This window comes from Siphateles boraxobius, unplaced genomic scaffold (assembly GCF_051911475.1).
Source record: "Siphateles boraxobius isolate OS27281-9 unplaced genomic scaffold, OSU_SipBor_1 6, whole genome shotgun sequence".
Classification (NCBI taxonomy): Eukaryota; Metazoa; Chordata; class Actinopteri; order Cypriniformes; family Leuciscidae; genus Siphateles; species Siphateles boraxobius.
The window spans coordinates 17,517,958-17,537,669 of record NW_027509186.1 but is presented as its reverse complement, the minus strand read 5'-3'; the positions used below and the strand labels follow the sequence as shown (position 1 = coordinate 17,537,669).

The 19,712-nt window shown below is 36.8% G+C and overlaps 1 protein-coding gene across 1 annotated transcript in view; it reads left to right on the top strand.

Annotated features, from left to right (window-relative positions):
- Positions 1 to 19,712, top strand: part of egfem1 (EGF-like and EMI domain containing 1) — a 54,939-nt gene that overhangs the window by 6,484 nt on the left and 28,743 nt on the right. Inside the window, exons 5-15 of the mRNA XM_077207910.1 lie at positions 7,233 to 7,355; positions 10,426 to 10,548; positions 11,188 to 11,313; positions 11,409 to 11,531; positions 12,512 to 12,634; positions 12,858 to 12,995; positions 14,733 to 14,849; positions 15,066 to 15,188; positions 17,591 to 17,821; positions 17,917 to 18,048; positions 19,480 to 19,608. Of these exons, the coding sequence (XP_077064025.1) occupies positions 7,233 to 7,355; positions 10,426 to 10,548; positions 11,188 to 11,313; positions 11,409 to 11,531; positions 12,512 to 12,634; positions 12,858 to 12,995; positions 14,733 to 14,849; positions 15,066 to 15,188; positions 17,591 to 17,821; positions 17,917 to 18,048; positions 19,480 to 19,608 (1,488 nt within the window). The remainder of the gene's footprint in view (positions 1 to 7,232; positions 7,356 to 10,425; positions 10,549 to 11,187; positions 11,314 to 11,408; positions 11,532 to 12,511; positions 12,635 to 12,857; positions 12,996 to 14,732; positions 14,850 to 15,065; positions 15,189 to 17,590; positions 17,822 to 17,916; positions 18,049 to 19,479; positions 19,609 to 19,712) is intronic.

Here is a 19,712-nt window from a genome sequence, read left to right as displayed (position 1 = left end):
GAATGTTCAAGCTGTTCTTTATAATAAAAGTGAATAGTGAGCTGGTTGGAACAGTCACCACAAATGTATCATGAAAGTTGTGCATAGACTATTTTTATGGTACTTTTATAGTGTTCTTTGATCATTTTTGAAGCTTGACAGCTGCTGATGTTTTATAGGCAGAGCAGTGTGAATATCATTCAAAATAAATTGAAAATAACAAAGTGTCATGAGTTTATAATGACAATGCCTAACTATTTTTTCATCTTTGTTTTTTTTTTTAAATGTATGAACATTACATATAAACACACACCTGTGCCTTAGAGGTATTTATTTAGAATAGATATTTGAGGACAATTTAATCGCTTTTTAATAGAATAGAGACTACTGTTAACTATTAACTATTACTTTGGTCTCAATAAACTCCTAATTGCTGCTTATTAGTAGTTGTTAAGTTTAGGTATTGGGTAGGATTAAGGGATGTAGAATATGGTCATGAAGAAAAAGGCATTAATATGTGCTTTATTAGTACTAACAAACAGCCAATATCCGCGTAATATGCATCTAATAAGCAACTAGTTAATAGTGAGAATGGAACCCTAAACTGAAGTGCTACCGATATATTAAGTATCAACTAGTATTAATTGATTGAAGTCTCAACATGTTTTCAGATTTTTCTCCTCAAATTGCTTAGAAGAAATGAAAATAGTCACATGAGACAATTATTGTTGACAAACAGTATAAAGCTAGAAAATTAATTTGGTCAGAAGATCTCAGATCATTTGGTCTTGAAATCTTTTGAGGAAGGCTGCAAAAAGTCTTTATTTACTCTCCATTTAAAAATGTAAATGATTATGTTGTTCTATTAAACAACAGTGTCGTCCTGAAGGGGTTGAAGAGACTCATGGGAAACAAGCTCTTCACTGTCCATTACTGCAACTTCCCTGTTTACAGGTTTACAATATGTGCTAAGCAGACAGTGTTTAAAGATGTGTCTGTGTTTACTGAGTGTGTTTGATGCAGTTTGCCTGAGGGTTTCCTTTCCTCCATCTTGTTTGCGTTACACTGGAGTTAAGAGCTACAACCCCACTTAGGGTCCTGACTCTACATCCCACTGAATACCACTGAGTATTGAGGAGTTCAAGAGTTACTGATCCACAAACAACCTGTTTAGGCACCTCTTTAAATTGGGTCACATATCTTACATTCTTTGCATGGACACACATAGATATCCATATATCATATTCTAATATAGTCCAGTTGACATCTTTATAATTTAACTACAGACCCAGCCTCACTGTTTTGAATGCAGAAAGGCTTCCTTTAAAGGGATAGTTCACCAAAAAGTGAAAATCCTGTCATCATTTACTCACCTTCGTGAATACCAAACCTGAATGACTTTATTTCTTCTGCAGAACACAAAAGAAGATGTTGTTGTTGTTTTGGACATTATTGACTTTCATGGTATGGACAAAAACGTTCAAACATGCTTTCAAATATCTTCTTTTGTTTTCCACAGAAGATATAAAGTCATACATGTTAGGAATGATATGAAGGTGAGTAAATAATGTGAGAATTTTCATTTTTGGATGAACTATCCTTTAATCGTTCATAATGTACACAATTCTGAGTGTTAATGTAATGTAATATTGTATATCAACATAGCCAAAATAGATGCATTTAATATAATTGTTTTCATAGCCTTGGATGACAGCATTGGGACAGAGTTTGGACATCAATTATACAATTTGTAATAAATAATAATTTTTGGATTTTTCATCTGATTACTCAAAGGAATAATCACCAGATCAACTGATCATCAAAATAATTGTTAGTTGCAGCACTACTTACGATTTTTTTGGCTGGCTAACCTAGTAACCAGTCAGAAACCCTACACGCTTATGGTTCCATTAAGAACCTTAAACATCGATGAAACCTTGCCATTGCACAAAAGTTTCTTAGTGAAAGAGGGTTCTTCAGATCATTAAAATCATTCTTTTATGATTTGAAAGGTTCTTTGGGGAACCAAAATGGTTCTTCTATGTCACTGTAGCATCATGGCACAGACTTCTGCATGAGTAAGCGCCAAAAATGTAAGGATCTTGTTGGCCAATGTCGTTTTCCCCCTGTCTGCATGGCCTTGATTATGTCTGCAGAAAATAACATTCATTTCAGAGCCGGAGAAAGTTTTAATGAAAGATTTTTCCTCAGAATAACATGTCCTGATCAATCATGCACAATGAGACCCGGAACATTTATTAAGAAAGAGTCAATTGTTTTTCCAGTTTTCCACTTTCTCACTATGTCTTTATCCTTCAGTTCACTCACCTTTTCTGAACTGAAATTATAATTGAGGTCCTCAGATAGATTACTTTCTGTTCAAAAGCTTGCTTATCCAGGACGGACAGACCTTTCAGTGTAAGTCGTACTGACATGCTCCATATGCTGGTTTGGTGAGAAACTCCTATTTGAACAAGAACTTCACTGCTGCAGGACGATCTGGTAATGAAATCAGTGTCCTTGAGAGTGAGGAGTGAGTTTCCTGGTCAAAAGGTATATCTTGAGTGAGTCTGGCACATTTAAAACTTTATTCAAGTGAGATCTTTAGAAGCAAATGAATTTAAGGTCTCCACTCAGCAGGTGATCTCAGTTGAGAGACAGAGAAACCAAATCCTGCTGTGGAGAAACATGAACCGGTTGTGTGTGTGTGCTGGAATGTTCTGTTGCTTTTAACACAAAACCCTCTAGACCCCTAAAGATCTGTCTTTATACTGATTAGCTGTCAATATTCAATGTTATAAATGAAATACAAGTTATTGAAGGAAAATTATTATCGCTTATTAGTGATTCATGAAACTTAGACTAAATGGAGCTTTCAACTTTGTCTCAGATCATGTTTCTTCTAAAATTCCTTATAGGAGAAATAAATAGACAAAATAGAGGCGCAAATTATTGACAGAAAAAGTAGAGCGCTATAAAATTGATCTTGATAGCATATTGTGCAGATAATAAGTTGGAAGACAGTTTATATTGACTTTGGTTTTGATTGCAGACTTTGGTTTGCTAATATGATCACAGTTGAGACATTATTGAGATCTCTTCTGAAACTCTTGAAGAGACAAAAGTGAGATTAACTAGTGCGATATGGTCCTTAATATTTTTGTTCTTTAGGAGAAACAGTTGAAATATTTCAAGGGATCTTCTTGATATATTTATATAATTAATATAATTAATTGAATTGATACTTTCAGCAAGGACAAATTAAATTGATCAAGAGACAGTAATTTTAATTTGTAATAATTTACAATATAACTGTTTTTAATGGAACCTATAAACTTAAAAAAACTCTTACTGACCACATTTTGTCTTTGTTAGGTCTTCAAACACAGTCATGGCTATAAAATGGTGGTAATTTGTTTTCTCTTCATAATTAGTTATTTTCATGGAGTCAGTAAAGCACCTGTAACTTAATATTTGATCGATTATTGAAACATCCAGTTGGTAGCTGTATACAGTGTTATAATTGCGGAAACGTGTAATTAATGTGCAAATGCTTGCCAGATGTTTCAAGGTCCCTTGCTGTTTGAAAAGAAGTCATGCTTGAATGTAAGGCCTGGTTTGGCTGGATATGTGTGTTTATGTAGGATGATACAGGGCCAAATGCAATGATCTATGTGATCACTATACAACAGAAGACACGTGCCTCTACACGGTACACGCTGAGAGATGGACAGACAGTTGCTGTACAGTTAGAGTATACACAAAACTATCCTTTTCTCTGATCGGACACACACAGTTAGCTTAAACGTTTTGTAACTGCTCTGTCTAACCCATTAAAGAGGATTTCCCAATGAAAGGACAGGGGATATTCATGAGAAACTGCTGCTTTTCCTCGAAGCATTCATAACCCTGAGAGATAACCAAATGACTTTACCATGCATTGAGAGAAAGTAAAAGGAATTAGAGAGTATGAAAATACCCAATCTTTATTGTGTTATGTTTCCTTTGAGACTCATTTGTGCATTTAAAAGCAGTAAGAGTTTATATCTTAAATTAAAAGGTCTAACTGTGATAATAATACTTTTTTTTTTACTTCGGAGGGGAAAAAGACACTATGTAGGGACCTTGTGAGGTCTTGTCAGGTGACGTCTGCAGAACGCATCAGGCCAGTTGTACTGAGATCCCAGGAAAGATAGCTACGGTTATTAGATTTCCGTTCACCTCTGATAGCCCTGGCCCAGAAATTACGACCATCAGTTTATATGTAATACATCTCAGTATTTAAATTGAAGTCAGAAAGAGATGTGTTTATAGCTGATTGTCAAAAATCCCATTCTTTAAAATACTCATGGGAGGAGTCTTGGGAGCTGGTCCATTTTAACTTGAGCAAATAAACAACCAGAACACCTCAGCAAATAGCAACACACTGGCAAACACACAGAATACCATTGCAATGGCGTGCACAATCAATCTCCAGTGACAATTTATATATATATATATATATATATATATATATATATATATATATATATATATATATATATAAATATTTTTTTATTTATTTTTTTTATTATTTTTTTTATGGTAAAAATAGGTACATGAGGTAAATATATTATAGGTAAATATAATAATTTACAATATTTCATATTTTAAAAATATTAAAAATATGAAATATTGTAAATTATTATATTTAAATGTATGCAAAGTTTGCAAACCCAGGTTGTTTTAATTTATTTGTAAATGTTACATTTTTATATTGTTATTTACGACTCTTTATATAAAATCCTTTGTTTCTGATCTGCAACAAAGATCAACCAAGTCCATTCCCCCAAAATTACAAAATATTTTATCATAAAAATCATGTTTATCTAACTGGGCAAAATTCAGATAGTTGGGTATATTTAGGAGACAATTACACTTTAAAGCATCCATATGAAAACCAACCTGGAAAGAGACAAGGATTTGGGGAGATAAACAACAGATTCTTAGTGCTTTCCAGGGAATTATTCAAGGGATATATATCGTAATTTAAATCGGGAGAGAAGACCACAAGTCGTCCTTTTTCTTTCTGTTACTTACAGCAGAATACAACTGGAAAAAGAAAATAATCAGGAGGAAAAGAATGCAGTGACTAAAAGGAGCTCTTGCCGTAGATATTCTTCTTGTTATATCACGTCAGTGCACATTAAAATACCAAGCATTACGTTATTCTCTCGTAGTCTGAACATGAATGAAATTTTACAGCCCATTCAGTCAAACTGACAGATAAGGATTCTTTGTAGCGTAAACTTATGATTTGAAGTGATTAATTTCAGTCTTTTTGAGTGGAACTTCTCCAAACCGGATGTGCCACCCATAATCTAAAACCCAGTAGGCTGGTCAGGAAAAAGCTGGATATAGATGTGTTTTTTTAAAAGTTGACTATTAACTTCAGCACAGCATTTTTAGAATGCGTTTTATGTGTGAGACAATGCAAAAGATGTGAGACACAAGCTAACTGGTAAAATGCATCTGTCTTGCTCATGTTTAATAAAAAAAAAAAAAACACACTAGAGATAGAAAAGCATTGCAGTGGAATACAATAACACTTTCTGTGTTGTACATTCTTTGTGGCATTCAATATACAGAATATGTTCAGCTCAAAAACCTCTTTAAAAGATATAAATGTTGACAGAATGTTTAAATATTACACAACACAAACTGAATTAGTTCAAAAACCTTTTAAAACAGTAGTTCCATTTGGTTTTCATTTCCTGTTGTTTATTCTTGTTTTATTTCATCGTTCTATTCCCTGTTCCTGTTTCCCAGTCAGGGCCAGATCAAGATTAATGACAGAGGTCTAGATACAAAACAGATCTAGAGGTAGAAAGATTGAAAATGACAAAGAGAACGATCACCAGGTGTGAAACGTGGAAAACAGGGGCCTAAACAAGCTAAACAGGTGGCGGAGTGGATGTTTATTCTCAGATGTATTTGTGTGTGTGCATGTCAGTCTTTATCAAGACACATTTCAGCCACAGCAAACTAGTTTTGTAGTTTTGTGAAATCACTTAAAGGCATAGGCTAGTTCACCCAAGAAAGAAAATTCTGGCATCTTTCTCTGCAAACCTGTATAAGCGAGTGGACAGCAACACAGTTAGAACGCCTAACTCCTCAGAACATCTGTAAATCTGTCCTTGTCTTTCCACAGGAAAGATGTTGTCAGCACTCTGTATTATTATGGGATGTTTGCTTAAGGTCAGTGCCGTGTCATAGAGTCAAAGGTTGTAAGAGAGAAGAAAACAGAAAGTAGAAAACAGATGGATGGAGATGGGTGAATATATATATATGTTCTCATCTGATACCATTAAAAATACAGATTTTTATAATATTACATATTTGATGTTCAAATTATTAAGGTCATCTGGTGATGCTGTGTTGCCTTAGAAACCAAGCGTGGGTGTGGCCTGGACCTTTGCTATGGCGACCCATCCTTGGTTTCTGAGGCTTTACAGAAAAAAACACTATCAAATTATGTATTTACTGATGGAGGTTTAAGATTTAAGATTTTATTTCTTTGAACTTATTGTGAAACATTTTTTGCTTTTTTTGTTTTAAGTTTGTACAAAAAACTGTCAGGCAGAAGGCAGCTGTTTGGACCAGCTTGAACTTATTACCTGAGTCTGAGCGCTGCATGGTGTGTGTTTGTTTGTGTGGGGGTTTATATAAGTGGGTTTGTTTGTGTGGTTTGTCTGTTTATGTCTGTGTGATGACATTTTTTTCACAATTATGTTAAAATGACTGCACAATGTCCTATTTAAAGGCATGAGACAGGAAACATTTTTACAGGAAGTCTTTCACAGATCTAACCAGCATGCTGGAGAGAGGGAACTAATCAAAATATAAAGAGGAAGTAGATGGATAAAGAAAGACAGATTTTCCAAATTGATTTAAAGTAAAATATTAGGAGGAAATGGGCATCAAATAACAAGAGATGTATTTAATATTTAAAAAATGAAACTTAAAAAATGACCAAAACTCAAAATGTAATGGGGCTATAAAATGTGATTATTGTTCTTTGAACAATTGAATGTTTCCAAAACACAATATAAAGATTGTTATAGTCTATATGGATGCTCAGGGTCTTTCTTTTCTTTCTTTCTTTCTTTCTTTCTTTCTTTCTTTCTTTCTTTCTTTCTTTCTTTCTTTCTTTCTTTCTTTCTTTCTTTCTTTCTTTCTTTCTTTCTTTCTTTCTTTCTTTCTTGTCTTTTCAGATATAAACGAGTGTGCGGACGGGAATGGCGGATGCGAAGGCACGTGCTGTAATACTATTGGCAGTTATTACTGCAGGTGTCCTGATGGTAGTAAACTCGGAGATGATGGGAAATCCTGCCACGGTAAGTGCACACTCACATCCGAGTTTATATTATGTTTCTGAAGACAATCAACCTCTCTATAATCAGAGTGACCCACTTAAAACAAACATTCGAGAAAGGAGCCCACATTATTAATATCTAAAAATAAGCAGCAGTAAATTAAAGGGGACCTGTTATGCAAAATTCACTTTTACATGGTGTTTGAACATAAATTTGTCGGCACAACCACCCTATACTGGTAAAAATCCATCCACTCTTTTTTTTTATCCACATAAATCATAATCAGTGTCTAATTAAGCCCCGCCCACAACTGCTGACAGACTCCGCCCTATTAGATTATTTAACAACAGCATAGCATTCAAGTAAGAAATGTATTCTTATTAAAGCTACTAAAGTTATTCAATTCAGTGCAGTGGGTGATTTTCTGTTCTTCTTTAATTGTTTGATTCATATTAACAGCATATTTAGCAGTAGATACTGTATATTACACTGCTTTCACTTTAATACACAGATCTAATATACACATTCGATTTCTTTACTTGCTGTTCACATTCACAGACATAACCGACTGTGTTTATGTGAACTTGTGTGTATTTGACAGTTTAAGAGCAATAAGACGTGAAAGAGAACTTAATTTAATACTCACGGTATGCGCCTTCTGACATTCAGAAAACCATATATCAGAAGTTTAGACTGATATGGCTTTAAAACGCATGCAGATAATAAACTTTCATGATGATGAAGAACATTCTGAGACTTTTTTGACCAGGTATAGCAATAATGCTTTGAACTGTCATGATCATAAGTAAGTTAAGTAAAGTAAGTAAGTAAAGAGTAGTTTGCAATGCTCTCTGTTAATGATATCCAGGGATTACCCTTTAACCTGTGCATGCGATCGCATCGGGGGCTTGTTTGAGGCCATTAGTTTTGGCTAGGTTTTATCATGAGATGAAAGATGATGTATAATGGGCTTTGTGTGGACAGTAGTGCCTGAATGTGCTGAGAGAGACGGTTCTACATCTGTCCATCTCAGCTGTTAGTGTGTAAGTGTGGGAATGATGATCCTGCCTGCTGTCTCAGGTCATGCTGGACTGAAAGGCTACAGGTGAGGAAACAGGTGAATGAGAGATGCCAAATTTACACCGTAAAGATGGCACAGAAGCACTTCTGAAGTGGCTATTACGTGTCTTTACAAAGACTGTTTAATGCTGCTCTGAGGTGGCATACATTCATTTACACAGCAATTTCAATAGTATAATTTTATACTAGGGGCTAAGGTGGGTCCTCCTTTAGTCCTGCTTTTCATTTAGTCTTGCTTTTTTTCTTAACATTGCGTCTTTACGCCGAATTTTGAGCAGGTACAGAGCAACCTTAAATCACCTGTGTAAAGATGCCTAGCTAGAAAAAGAGAGAACAGAACACAGAGTTGCAGCAGTTCTGTTATTAGGTCATTCTGATGATATCTGACTAATATCAATGCAGGCTGGTTAAATTAGTACTGTATATAATTTGATTATGTTTATTCGCATGGGCAAATATTGAAGAAAAAAATTAGTTTGAAAGATGTTTTTTTATGATTTCAATATCCACTATCTAGTAATTTATTGTAAATTCACAGTGGTATTTTGTAATTGAAATTGGATAGTCTTCATGTCTTGTAACGTGACGTGTAAATCTTCTGACTCTGTAATGGCTGCTGTGGCGAGCAGGACGAGAGCGGCACGAGGCCGGTGGCGTGATTACGGATGAGCGACACCTGCGCGACGCACCGGTCTCGATCTCCACTGTCGTCGCTCCTCCTTTTATGCTTCCGCTCCTCCGTGAGAGATACGAGACCGGTGCGCCACCAGCCTCACGCCGCTCTCCCACGGCCCTCGGCCTCGTCCTGCTCGCCACAGCTGCTTTTGATTTTTGGGAAATAGTCAATGGCTGTAATTGAATTCATTAGGGTCAGAAGGTTTAATTATTGCTAATGAACCACATTGAATAATCCAGTCATGAGGCAGGCAGTACAGCACTTGACCCATAGTTGACTGCATACATGTAGTAATCTGAAGGAATTCATCCCATGACAAGAGTCTGACAAAACCCATGTAACACTGGGGAAATTGTGAATGATCTCTCAAATAGCTACAATATCATGTATTTTTGAACATTTGCAATGGCTCCCAACAATATATCATTACAGTGAAGTAACTTGTGTTGATCTTGGACAGAGTTCTTTGACAAAGCAGTATGCATTTTGACATTATATGCACACACATGTGAATGTGTTCAGCAGATGTTGCAGTATACTGTATACTGTAATTACTTAGGAATGAATGATCAGGTATCATACAGCAGGTGTGTCATTCTAGAACATTGCAAATTTCTCTGAGAATTCAAAAGCTTGACATTTTAAAGTTGTCATTGTTAAAATGCTTTGTTATATTGTTATATTTTCAATACAAAAACGTAAAAACAAGAGTGAGATCTGGCAACTCATTTCTGATGTATTCTGTCCTGTTCTGACAGTGTGAGTTTATGATAGGAAACTGTGTTTTAAAAGAGAAAGAATTTTGGGATGTCATAAGCAGATGTATTGGATGAATTAACTTTTGTTCACTATTGACTTATCCATAACTCCACAATCCTTACACTTTTCCCTTTTAAATACTTTTTTAAAAGCAAACATCTGTTAAAGCATTAAAGAATTGTATGGCATGAAACAAGGCTGGTCACCATTAATCTCATGTATATAAGCACATGTCTCACAGCGACAGTTTTACTATTACTATTTATGGCAAATCTCTGATGCATTGCACATGATAATGTTTCATACAGAACAAAACGAAAAAGTAATATTTCCAAAAAGTACCTGTATTGTCATGTTTTTCGGACATGTATTTGATATCTGAAATACAGATATGTAAAATAGGTGTTCACTCTTGAATGTTAAAAAAACACCTTATTTTTTTTTTTTTTTTAGATATTTAACATTGTTGCAGCAAATCTTATCAAATCTTATCTGCCAAATGTTTTAAATTCAAGTGAAGGCAGACAATGTCTTTTTTGTTACATATGTGTGTGTTCATGCATGTTGTCCCCACAGATAAAGATGAGTGTGAGGAGCTAAACGGTGGTTGCCAGCAGACGTGTGTGAACACACTGGGTTCGTACCACTGTGAGTGCGGAGAGGGTTTCCGCATGCACGCCGATGCTCGCACATGCATAGGTAAGATCTTTCAAAATCGCTTACATGCTCACAAACACACATGTATCATGAGTAGTATCTCTCTGTCTTGAGTAGCATCTGTGAATCACCTACAGCAATGCATTCTGGGAAGGAGAGCTACAGCAGGCTGCCTAAAACCCTGAAATTTCTGCTAGCTCAACAAACAACGTAGCAAACACAGCAAGATGAGCTCTGGTTCTGCTGATCTCATCAACCTTAAACAGCCTTTATCCTGTTTTACTGGAGTCTGGATGTGTCATCACTCCGTGACAGGCCTGGCGATGTCATCACAGTGAGACAACAGCGCTGACCTGTCCCCTAAGGCTCCGTAAATCTGCCAGCTCAGACACGACATGGAAACATCATCATTCAGAGAGCAAGATAGAAGGAATGAGAACCTTCCAAAGCTCCTAATATATACACAAACTCCAAACTGGATTTGATTCAGAAATGTTTTACCTTTACAATGAACGTTTTTCTTCCTGTCCAAACAGAAAATCTGAGTTTGCCATAATAATCTATCTGGCTGTCAAATGTCTGGGTTGACCGAACCGAATAGTTACCAAATGTTTGTAAGAGCGTTAGCAAAGGAGCGTTAAGAAAGCACTGAGTTGCTGTTTGTTTGTGTCTCTTTTCCAGTGGTCAACTCTTGCTCTGTAAAGAATGGCGGCTGTGAACACAGGTGTGTCGATTTGGGAAACGACCAGTACAAGTGTGAATGTCGCAGCAACTACCAGCTCAAAAGAGACGGAAAACACTGTGAATGTGAGTTCACATGCTTAGGTTTTTACTGGAGTAATATTGTGATGGTTATGTGAACACTTGTCTCTGTGTGTGTGTGTGCTGTGTTATTCTCTCAGTGAAGGATCCCTGTAAGGAACATAATGGTGGATGTTCTCATGTCTGCAGTCATGTGAATGGACAGGTGCAGTGCAGCTGCAGACCAGGATACAGACGGGAAGCCGACTTTAGGAGATGTGAAGGTATGTGTACACAGACATGTACCCACATATGTTAACTTTTATTTTTTTACAGATAAATAATGCTCATCTTGTGCCACCTTAGACACTGTTTTGTGTCATTTTTAATTACTACTAATAGTATAATCCATAGCCAATTACAGACATTTGAATTTTATTTTTTATTTTGAGTAAATATTGTGTATTTCTTTCCCAGTATTGTATGTGCTATGGAAGTAGAATTAAAATGAAATAAAATAATTGTAATTTTTAAATAAGAAGAAAGGAAAGCTAGTGAAGACAAACTTTGATGGTTTGTTTGCTTGAATGTCAAAAATGTTTTTTTAAAAAGACTTGACAAAGTCTTGAAGTTTGAAAGTTTTTTAGGCCTTACAGACAGACAGCTTTATTTTATGTCATTTTTATTATTTATTCAATTTTTTAAAATTTATTCTATTTTATTATTTATATATTTTTTATTTTTATTTTATTTTAGTGCAATTCTATTGGCCACAGCAAATCTCTCTTCAGCTGTGCCATAAAACTGAACTCTTGTCTGTGTCCTGCTTTCACACACACACACACACACACACACACACACACACACACACACACACACACACACACACACACACACACACACACACACACACACACACACACACACACACACACACACACACACACACACACACACACTCACACTCACACTCACACACAGTATACAATCACTCATTTTTTATGTCCAGACCTTATGAGACTTCAGCAGACCCCATGAAGAGACTCTCACCCCTGCTGTGCACAAACATACATTGCCACGCTTACACACACACACACACACACACACACACACACACACACACACACACACACACACACACACACACACACACACACACACACACACACACACACACACACACACACACACACACACACACACACACACACACACAGTTTTACACGGGCATATTTCCTAATTGCCCTATCGTTTCCTCTCCCAGACATTGATGAATGTGTGTCTGGTCAGGCTAAATGTGCTCACGGCTGTGCTAATGTGCCGGGATCATTCCGTTGCGTGTGTAATCCGGGATTCGAGCTGGGTGCTGATGGGAAACAGTGCTACCGTGAGTGCACATACACCTTAACACATGCTCTTTTAAAATAATGTTCGGTGGAAGCCTAAAACACTTTGTAAAACTATTATCAGATTATCTCAGTAGTTCACTGACATGTGGAATTAGTTTACTGGAGCCAAACAGTCTATGATTGGTCAGTGTGTTTGACATGCACCAATCAGTGATTAGAAAACCTTGTAGAAACCCTAATGTGGAGTGACGCATTCTGCAGGTATAGAGATGGAGATCGTGAACGGCTGTGAGAAAAACAACGGTGGCTGCTCTCATCACTGTGAACACACCACCAGCGGGCCCCTGTGCTCCTGTAACCAAGGTTACCAGCTCGCTGAGGACCTCAAGACGTGTATAGGTACAGTATGTGCCTCGCTTGATGGTTTTCTAGTAAATCCTGTCAAAGTTCAGCATCATTACTCCAGTCTTCAGTGTCACATGATCCTTCAGAAATCATTCTAATATGATGATTTGATGCTCAAGAAACGTTATTATCAATGTTGAAAACGGTTGTGCTTCTTAATATTTTGGTGGAAACTGTGACACATTTTTTCAGGATTATTTGATGAATAGAAAGTTAAAAAGTGCATTTATTTGAAATAGACATTTCTAGGAATATACAGTTTCTAATTTGATATTTTTGATAAATGTATTGCATTTTTGTTAAATAAAAGTATTAATTTCTTTAAAAATATTAATTTAAATAATTCTCTGTAAGCATTTTTGCAATTTTGTTGAATAACTGTATAATGACAGACAAATCTAATAACAATCCCAATGAAAAAGATGCATCTGAATTACAATAATTTTATGGATTAAAATGAATTACATTCTAACATAAAAGTAACCTTTCATTGAAGTAAAAGAATTGAAAGTGGGGGGGAAATCACATTATGAAATAAATGTTTTTCTCCAAAACACGTTGTCCAGCTCTGAGTTTTCTCCTATAATGCCTGATGAGTTTGCAGAACAACTGACAAGAGATCAGAGACCATTCCTTCATACTCTCTCCAGATCCTTCAGATTTCCGGATACACGTTGGTGCTTCTCTTCAGTTCACTCAACTCATCAGGTCAGGGAACTGGGACGGTCATGGCAGAAGCTTCATTTTGTGCTCCGTAACAAATGTTTGTGTTGATTTTGATATTTGTTTTGGATCGTTGTCCTGACGGAAGATCCAAACATGGCCCATCATTAGATTTCTTGCAGGAGGTGTCAGGTTTTGATTTTTTATCAGTTGATATTTGATACGATGCCATGTATCTGAACAAGAAGTCCAGGACCTCCAGCAAAAAAATATGCCCACAACATTAAAGATCCAATGGTATATTAAATTGTATATGGGGTACTTTTTATCCTTGTGTGCACCAAACCCATCTAGCGTGTTTGCTGCCAAAAAGCTATTTTTTTTTTCATCTGACCATAGAATCCGGTCCCTTTTGAAGTTCCAGTCGTGTCTGACAACTGAATATGCTTGAGTTTGTTTTTGGACGAGCGAGGAGGATTTTTCTTGAAACCCTCCCAAACAACATGTGGTGATGTAGGGGTTGTTTGATTTTTTTTTTCATTTCATAATGTGATTTCCCCCCCCTCTTTCAATTCTTTTACTTCAATGAAAGGTTCGATTTTTGGCAATTTTTTGAATGAAAGATCAAAAGGGTAAACGATGCAGATTTATTTTTTACAGCCAGTTTTGATCATATTTACCAGGGGTGCCATTAATTCTGAGCACGACTGTATATGCACACACACGTATATTAAATAATGACAAACATTTATTTTAGGATTGTTTATACGTGATGAATCGATTTGACAGTACTATTTAATATCCAACATAAAGTTCACAGGTCACTATTATTCAATGCCTCAAAACCTCAAAACGGTTAAGTTGTTAAATCTCACAAATGTTGATGGTCATATGTAAAGTCAAGATTAGCCATTATTATTGGCGTAGAAACATAATTTGTGTGATTTTTGTCTACACATACATTATTTAAATACCTGCCTGCTTTTTTGTGTTAATGTTACATTGTGGATTTTTTTTTCTCATGTCAGTAAGTGAAAATGTTTCTGAATTTGTGTTTGTCGTCTTCAGACACCGATGAGTGTGAAAACGGGGAGGCATGCTGTAGTCACTTCTGTAAAAATTACCCAGGAGGCTATGAGTGTGGCTGTAGACCTGGATACACACCCAACAGCTGCACATGTGATGGTATGTGTGTGTGTGCTTAGTATCATGTCTTCCTCGTTTGACCTCCTCTGAATCATAGATTGAGTCTTAAATTGACGCTGAACTACATATTTAACTTTATGGACTTACACATTAATCTATTTTCCCCTGTTTTTCTCCTAAACGGGCTATTTAAAGTTGATTTGAACACATTTTTGTTAACATGAAGGCTGTTTTAATATGAATGTCTCTCTTCAGACATTGACGAATGTGTATCCGAGACGTCAGGATGTTCTCAGTACTGTGTAAACACCCTGGGCTCTTATGAGTGTTTCTGTCAGGTGGGCTTCAGACTGGACTATGACCAGAAATCATGCTCACGTGAGTACAAGTTTGATTGGCTGTTTAGTGCTGACCTCATACACAGGAAGTGATGCAAAATGTTGTAAATCAGAGTATTACTGACACCTAGAAGAGGTGTTTTGAGTTGGTGAAATGTTATACGTATAATCTCTAACAGTGCTATTATAGTATCATTGAGGTACTATTATAGTTTTTATTAATATGTTCAATTAATTTTGTTTAATATTTTCTTTTAAATTTAGTTGATGTTTTAATAAATTAGTTGTTTTTTATTATTATTTTTTATTATCTATATCATTTTAATAAAATTTTATTTCAGTATTGGTTTTAGTTATTTTAGGTTATTTTTAGGTTATTTTAAGTACTAAACTAAATGAAAATAAAGAATGTTGCCTTGGCAATAATAAAATAAATATTAATATTTTTAATTAGGTTTTTTTGTGTGTTTTTTGTGTGTGTTTTTTTTAAGTCCACATAATTGTTATTACATTTTCTATCAGTTTTACAAATGTTGCCTTGGCATTAAAAATACATAATTTACATAAGTTTAAGTTTTTTATATTTTGTTTTATTATTATTTTAAGTTAAAGGACAATTCCGGCCAAAGATGAACCTGGGGTAAATAACACATGGGTACCGATTCTCCGTTCTCTGGGATGTGTTTTCATGATAATCGAATGTACCCAGTTTTAACGTTAGTTTTAGTTTAACCACAGATGAGCTTATAACGCTAGTGTATGGGGCATAGAATAAGTAAAAAATAAAAATAGCTAGTTAATACCACTAACTAGGCTCAAAATAGCCCCACACTAACACAGAAGCATTAATGAGGGTCCCTACCTGCAAACTGAAGCATTGAGAACTTTGTAACTGTACAGACAGCTCAAAATACAAAGTTCAGGCATTGCTCAGAGTAGCAAAAGCCAGACAAGGGAAGATTTAAAAGGGAAGGAAAGATTTAAAAGAGAAGAATTTTTATTATTTTTATTTATTTTTATTTTTATGTTAAGTACTCACGGAAGAGATGAGTTTTCAGTTGTCTTTTGAAAGCTGTCAGGGATTCTGCATTACGGACGAGGGTGGGGAGATCATTCCACCAGCATGGAACCGTGAATGAGAATGTTCTGGAGAGTGATTTAGTGCCTCGCTGTGATGGCACCATGAGCCGTCGCTCCTTGGCCGATCGTAGGCTTCTGGAAGGGATGTAGACTTGTAGTAGGGAGTGAAAGTAGGACGGAGCTGAGTCTGTGGTAGATCTGTAAGCAAGCGTCAAAGCTTTGAATTTGATGCGAGCAGCGAGTGGTAGCCAATGCAGTGAGATGAACAAAGGAGTGACGTGAGCCCTTTTGGGCTTGTTGAAGACAAGGCGGGCTGCAGCATTCTGGATCATTTGTAGAGGTTTAGTAACACATGATGGAAGTCCAGCCAGAAGAGCATTGCAGTAATCAAGCCTAGAAATAACCAGGGCCTGGACGAGAAGTTGTGTTGCATGCTCAGTTAGGAAAGGCCTGGTCTTCCTGATGTTATACATTGCAAACCTGCATGATCGAGCTGTCTTTGGAATGTGGTCTGTGAAGGTCAGCTGGTCATCAAATATTACTCCAATATTTCTGAACGACCTTGATGGGGTGATTGAGGATGACTCTAGCTGGATAGTGAAGTCGTGCTTTAGAGACGGATTGGCAGGGAGGACGAGAAGCTCAGTCTTTGCCAGGTTGAGCTGCAGGTGATGTTCCTTCATCCATGCCGAGATGTCTGCCAGACAGCTTGGGATACGTGCAGCTAATGTGGGATCATCTGGTTGAAATGAGAGGTGGAGCTGTGTGTCATCAGCATAGCAATGGTAAGAGAAACCATGTGCCTGTATGATGGGTCCCAGTGATGTGGTGTAGATGGAGAAGAGGAGCGGTCCAAGAACTGAACCCTGAGGAACCCCCGTGTTCAGTTGATGTGATTTGGATACCTCGCCTCTCCATGTAACCCTGAAGGACCTACCTGTGAGATAGGACTCAAACCAGTGGAGGGAAGTTCCTTTAATGCCCAGTGATGAGAGGGTGGACTTGTTAGTGGTATCAACTAGCGAATTTTATTTTTACTTATTCTATGCCCCATACACTAGCATTATAAGCTAATCTGTGGTTAAACCAAAACCAACGTTAAAACTGGGAACATTCGATTATCATGAAAACGCATCCCAGAGAACGGTCGACTCGGTACGCATGTGTATTTAGCCCTAGGTTAATTTTTGGCCAGAATTGTCCTTTAAAGTTTATTTTAATTCAAGTAACAAAGTTATTTTTTTATTGTTTTTTATTGCTATTGTTTTATTGTTTTTAAAGTTGTTTTTAAGTTGTTCTCTGTATATGTCTCTATTCTTTTCTTTTCCATCTCTTCCATTCTGTCTCATTTTGCGCGTTTAGCTCTGTATGAGAGGGAATTGGAGGAGGAGGAGGAAGAGGAAGACGTGGTTGGCAGTGAAGATGAGTCTGAGGTCTTACGTTTTCCGGATTTGCTGTTCCGTCGCCCCCCGCAACTGCTGCATTACACCGCCGCTTTAAGCAGACCGTATGATGATGACACACACACCTACTACCCAGGACAGCCTCACAACCGAGAACAGAGAGAGGAACTGACCATCAGCAGCAAGATTAGTAAGAGAAACTAGGAACAGTAACATCAGAATTGTGACATAGACATACAGAAAAAGGAAAGGACACATAACTATATCTTGATCTCCGTGTATCAGTGTGTGAGGAAGGCTCATTTGGTGACGACTGCAGTGTGAGCTGTGAGGACTGTGCTAATGGAGGAGTGTGTGCGTTAGAGAAGGATCGCTGTGTGTGTGCGCCCGGCTGGACTGGGGTCACCTGTAATGCCAGTGAGTGTGTTTATTCTCTACTATCATTGATCTCTGACCTGAACTAAAGCATTAAAGAAATACAGCTTCAATTTAATGGGATAGTTAACTTTTTTTATTTTTTATTCTGTCATCATTTACTCACCCTCAAGTTGTTCCAAAGCTGTATAAGCTTCTTTCTTCTGTTGTACACAAAAGAAGATATTTTGAAGAATGTTGGTAACCAGACATTGGATGGTAGCCATTGACTTACATAGTATTTTTTCTATGTAGCATTCTTCAAAATATCTTCTTTTGTGTTGCGTAGTCATGCGTAGTGTAATCGACTCCTCCAACTAGATGTAATCTGCAAAAATCTTTCCACGTAATTCTGAATGCCCAAAATCTGCAGACTGGGTCTGACTTTCGCCAACTAACATTGAATCATCCAGACTGGAAATCAAGGTAAATATCTGGACAAAAGTCATACAGTTGGAGTAAATTATATATTAGGGCGTTAAATATAACATCACAACATTTATTTCCATCAAGAGGTGCATACATTTTTGGTCAAGATCTTGTATTGACAATGCACTCTGTAAAATCTCATCCAGCACATCCCAAAGACTTTAACTGAATTTAAGGTCTGGATTCAGAGGTGCCAATTCATGTGTGAAAATGATTCTTCATGCTCCCTGCCAACCATTCCTTCACAATTTGAGCCTGATTAATCTTGACATTGTCATCCTGAAATATGACCATGAGTTGTCTTCCTACATGCTTGTTTAAGAAATGAAAAGCTACACACTACATCAATTAGGTTTAGAAAAACTGTTACAAAACATATGACATGCTAGAAACATAATACTCAATGCAATAATGATCCAATCATAGACTCTTAAGCATTTGCCTATTTAAATCCAACCATCATCCTTTTTTTGGCTGGGCAATGCATGTTTACAAAATGTATGTTTACATTCATAGATTACATTACAGAATATTAGACTGAGTATAAGACCTAAATTCAGTATATAATGAGATACAGGTGCCATTTTTCCTGTTCTTCTTCTTACCCCGTCTAGCTGATGTACAGCTCCCTGCTGTACTTACCCTTACTTATGCAGAAATCCCATCAATCCAATGAGAGAGCAGAGCAGTTCAATGACTCTAAGCGAAGTACTTCCTGTAGAGACACTATAACTCAACTAATTTATAACATAAATTGACACAAGTTGGAGAGCCACAGTCCTTAGAGCATCTCCCAAACCCATCAATGTAAATTCACAGGAGCGCGATTTGAATTTTCCATACCGTCTCATTTTTAATCCACCCTAAAGTCAACAGAAAGTGCGGTGGCTGCTGTATATCTCTCGGCCCCTGGTTCCTCTGAGAACCCTATACATGTATTTACTTATGCTTTCCCTTGCTCTCTCTCTCTCTCTCTCTCTCTCTCTCTTTCTCTCTCTCTCTTAGCTTGTGCTGAGGGCACATATGGTGTTCAGTGTAACAGTCTGTGTGTTTGCAAGAATGAGGGCCGCTGTGACCCAGTGACGGGGAAGTGCTTGTGTCCTCCAGGGGTCCAAGGTCTGCACTGTGAAAACGGTACAGCACACACAATTTATGTCTTGTCTTTTAACTGTGTTTTTTAACATCTTCCAATTCTCACGTCTTGTGATGTTTCCTCTTTCCTCTCTACTCGCAGTGTC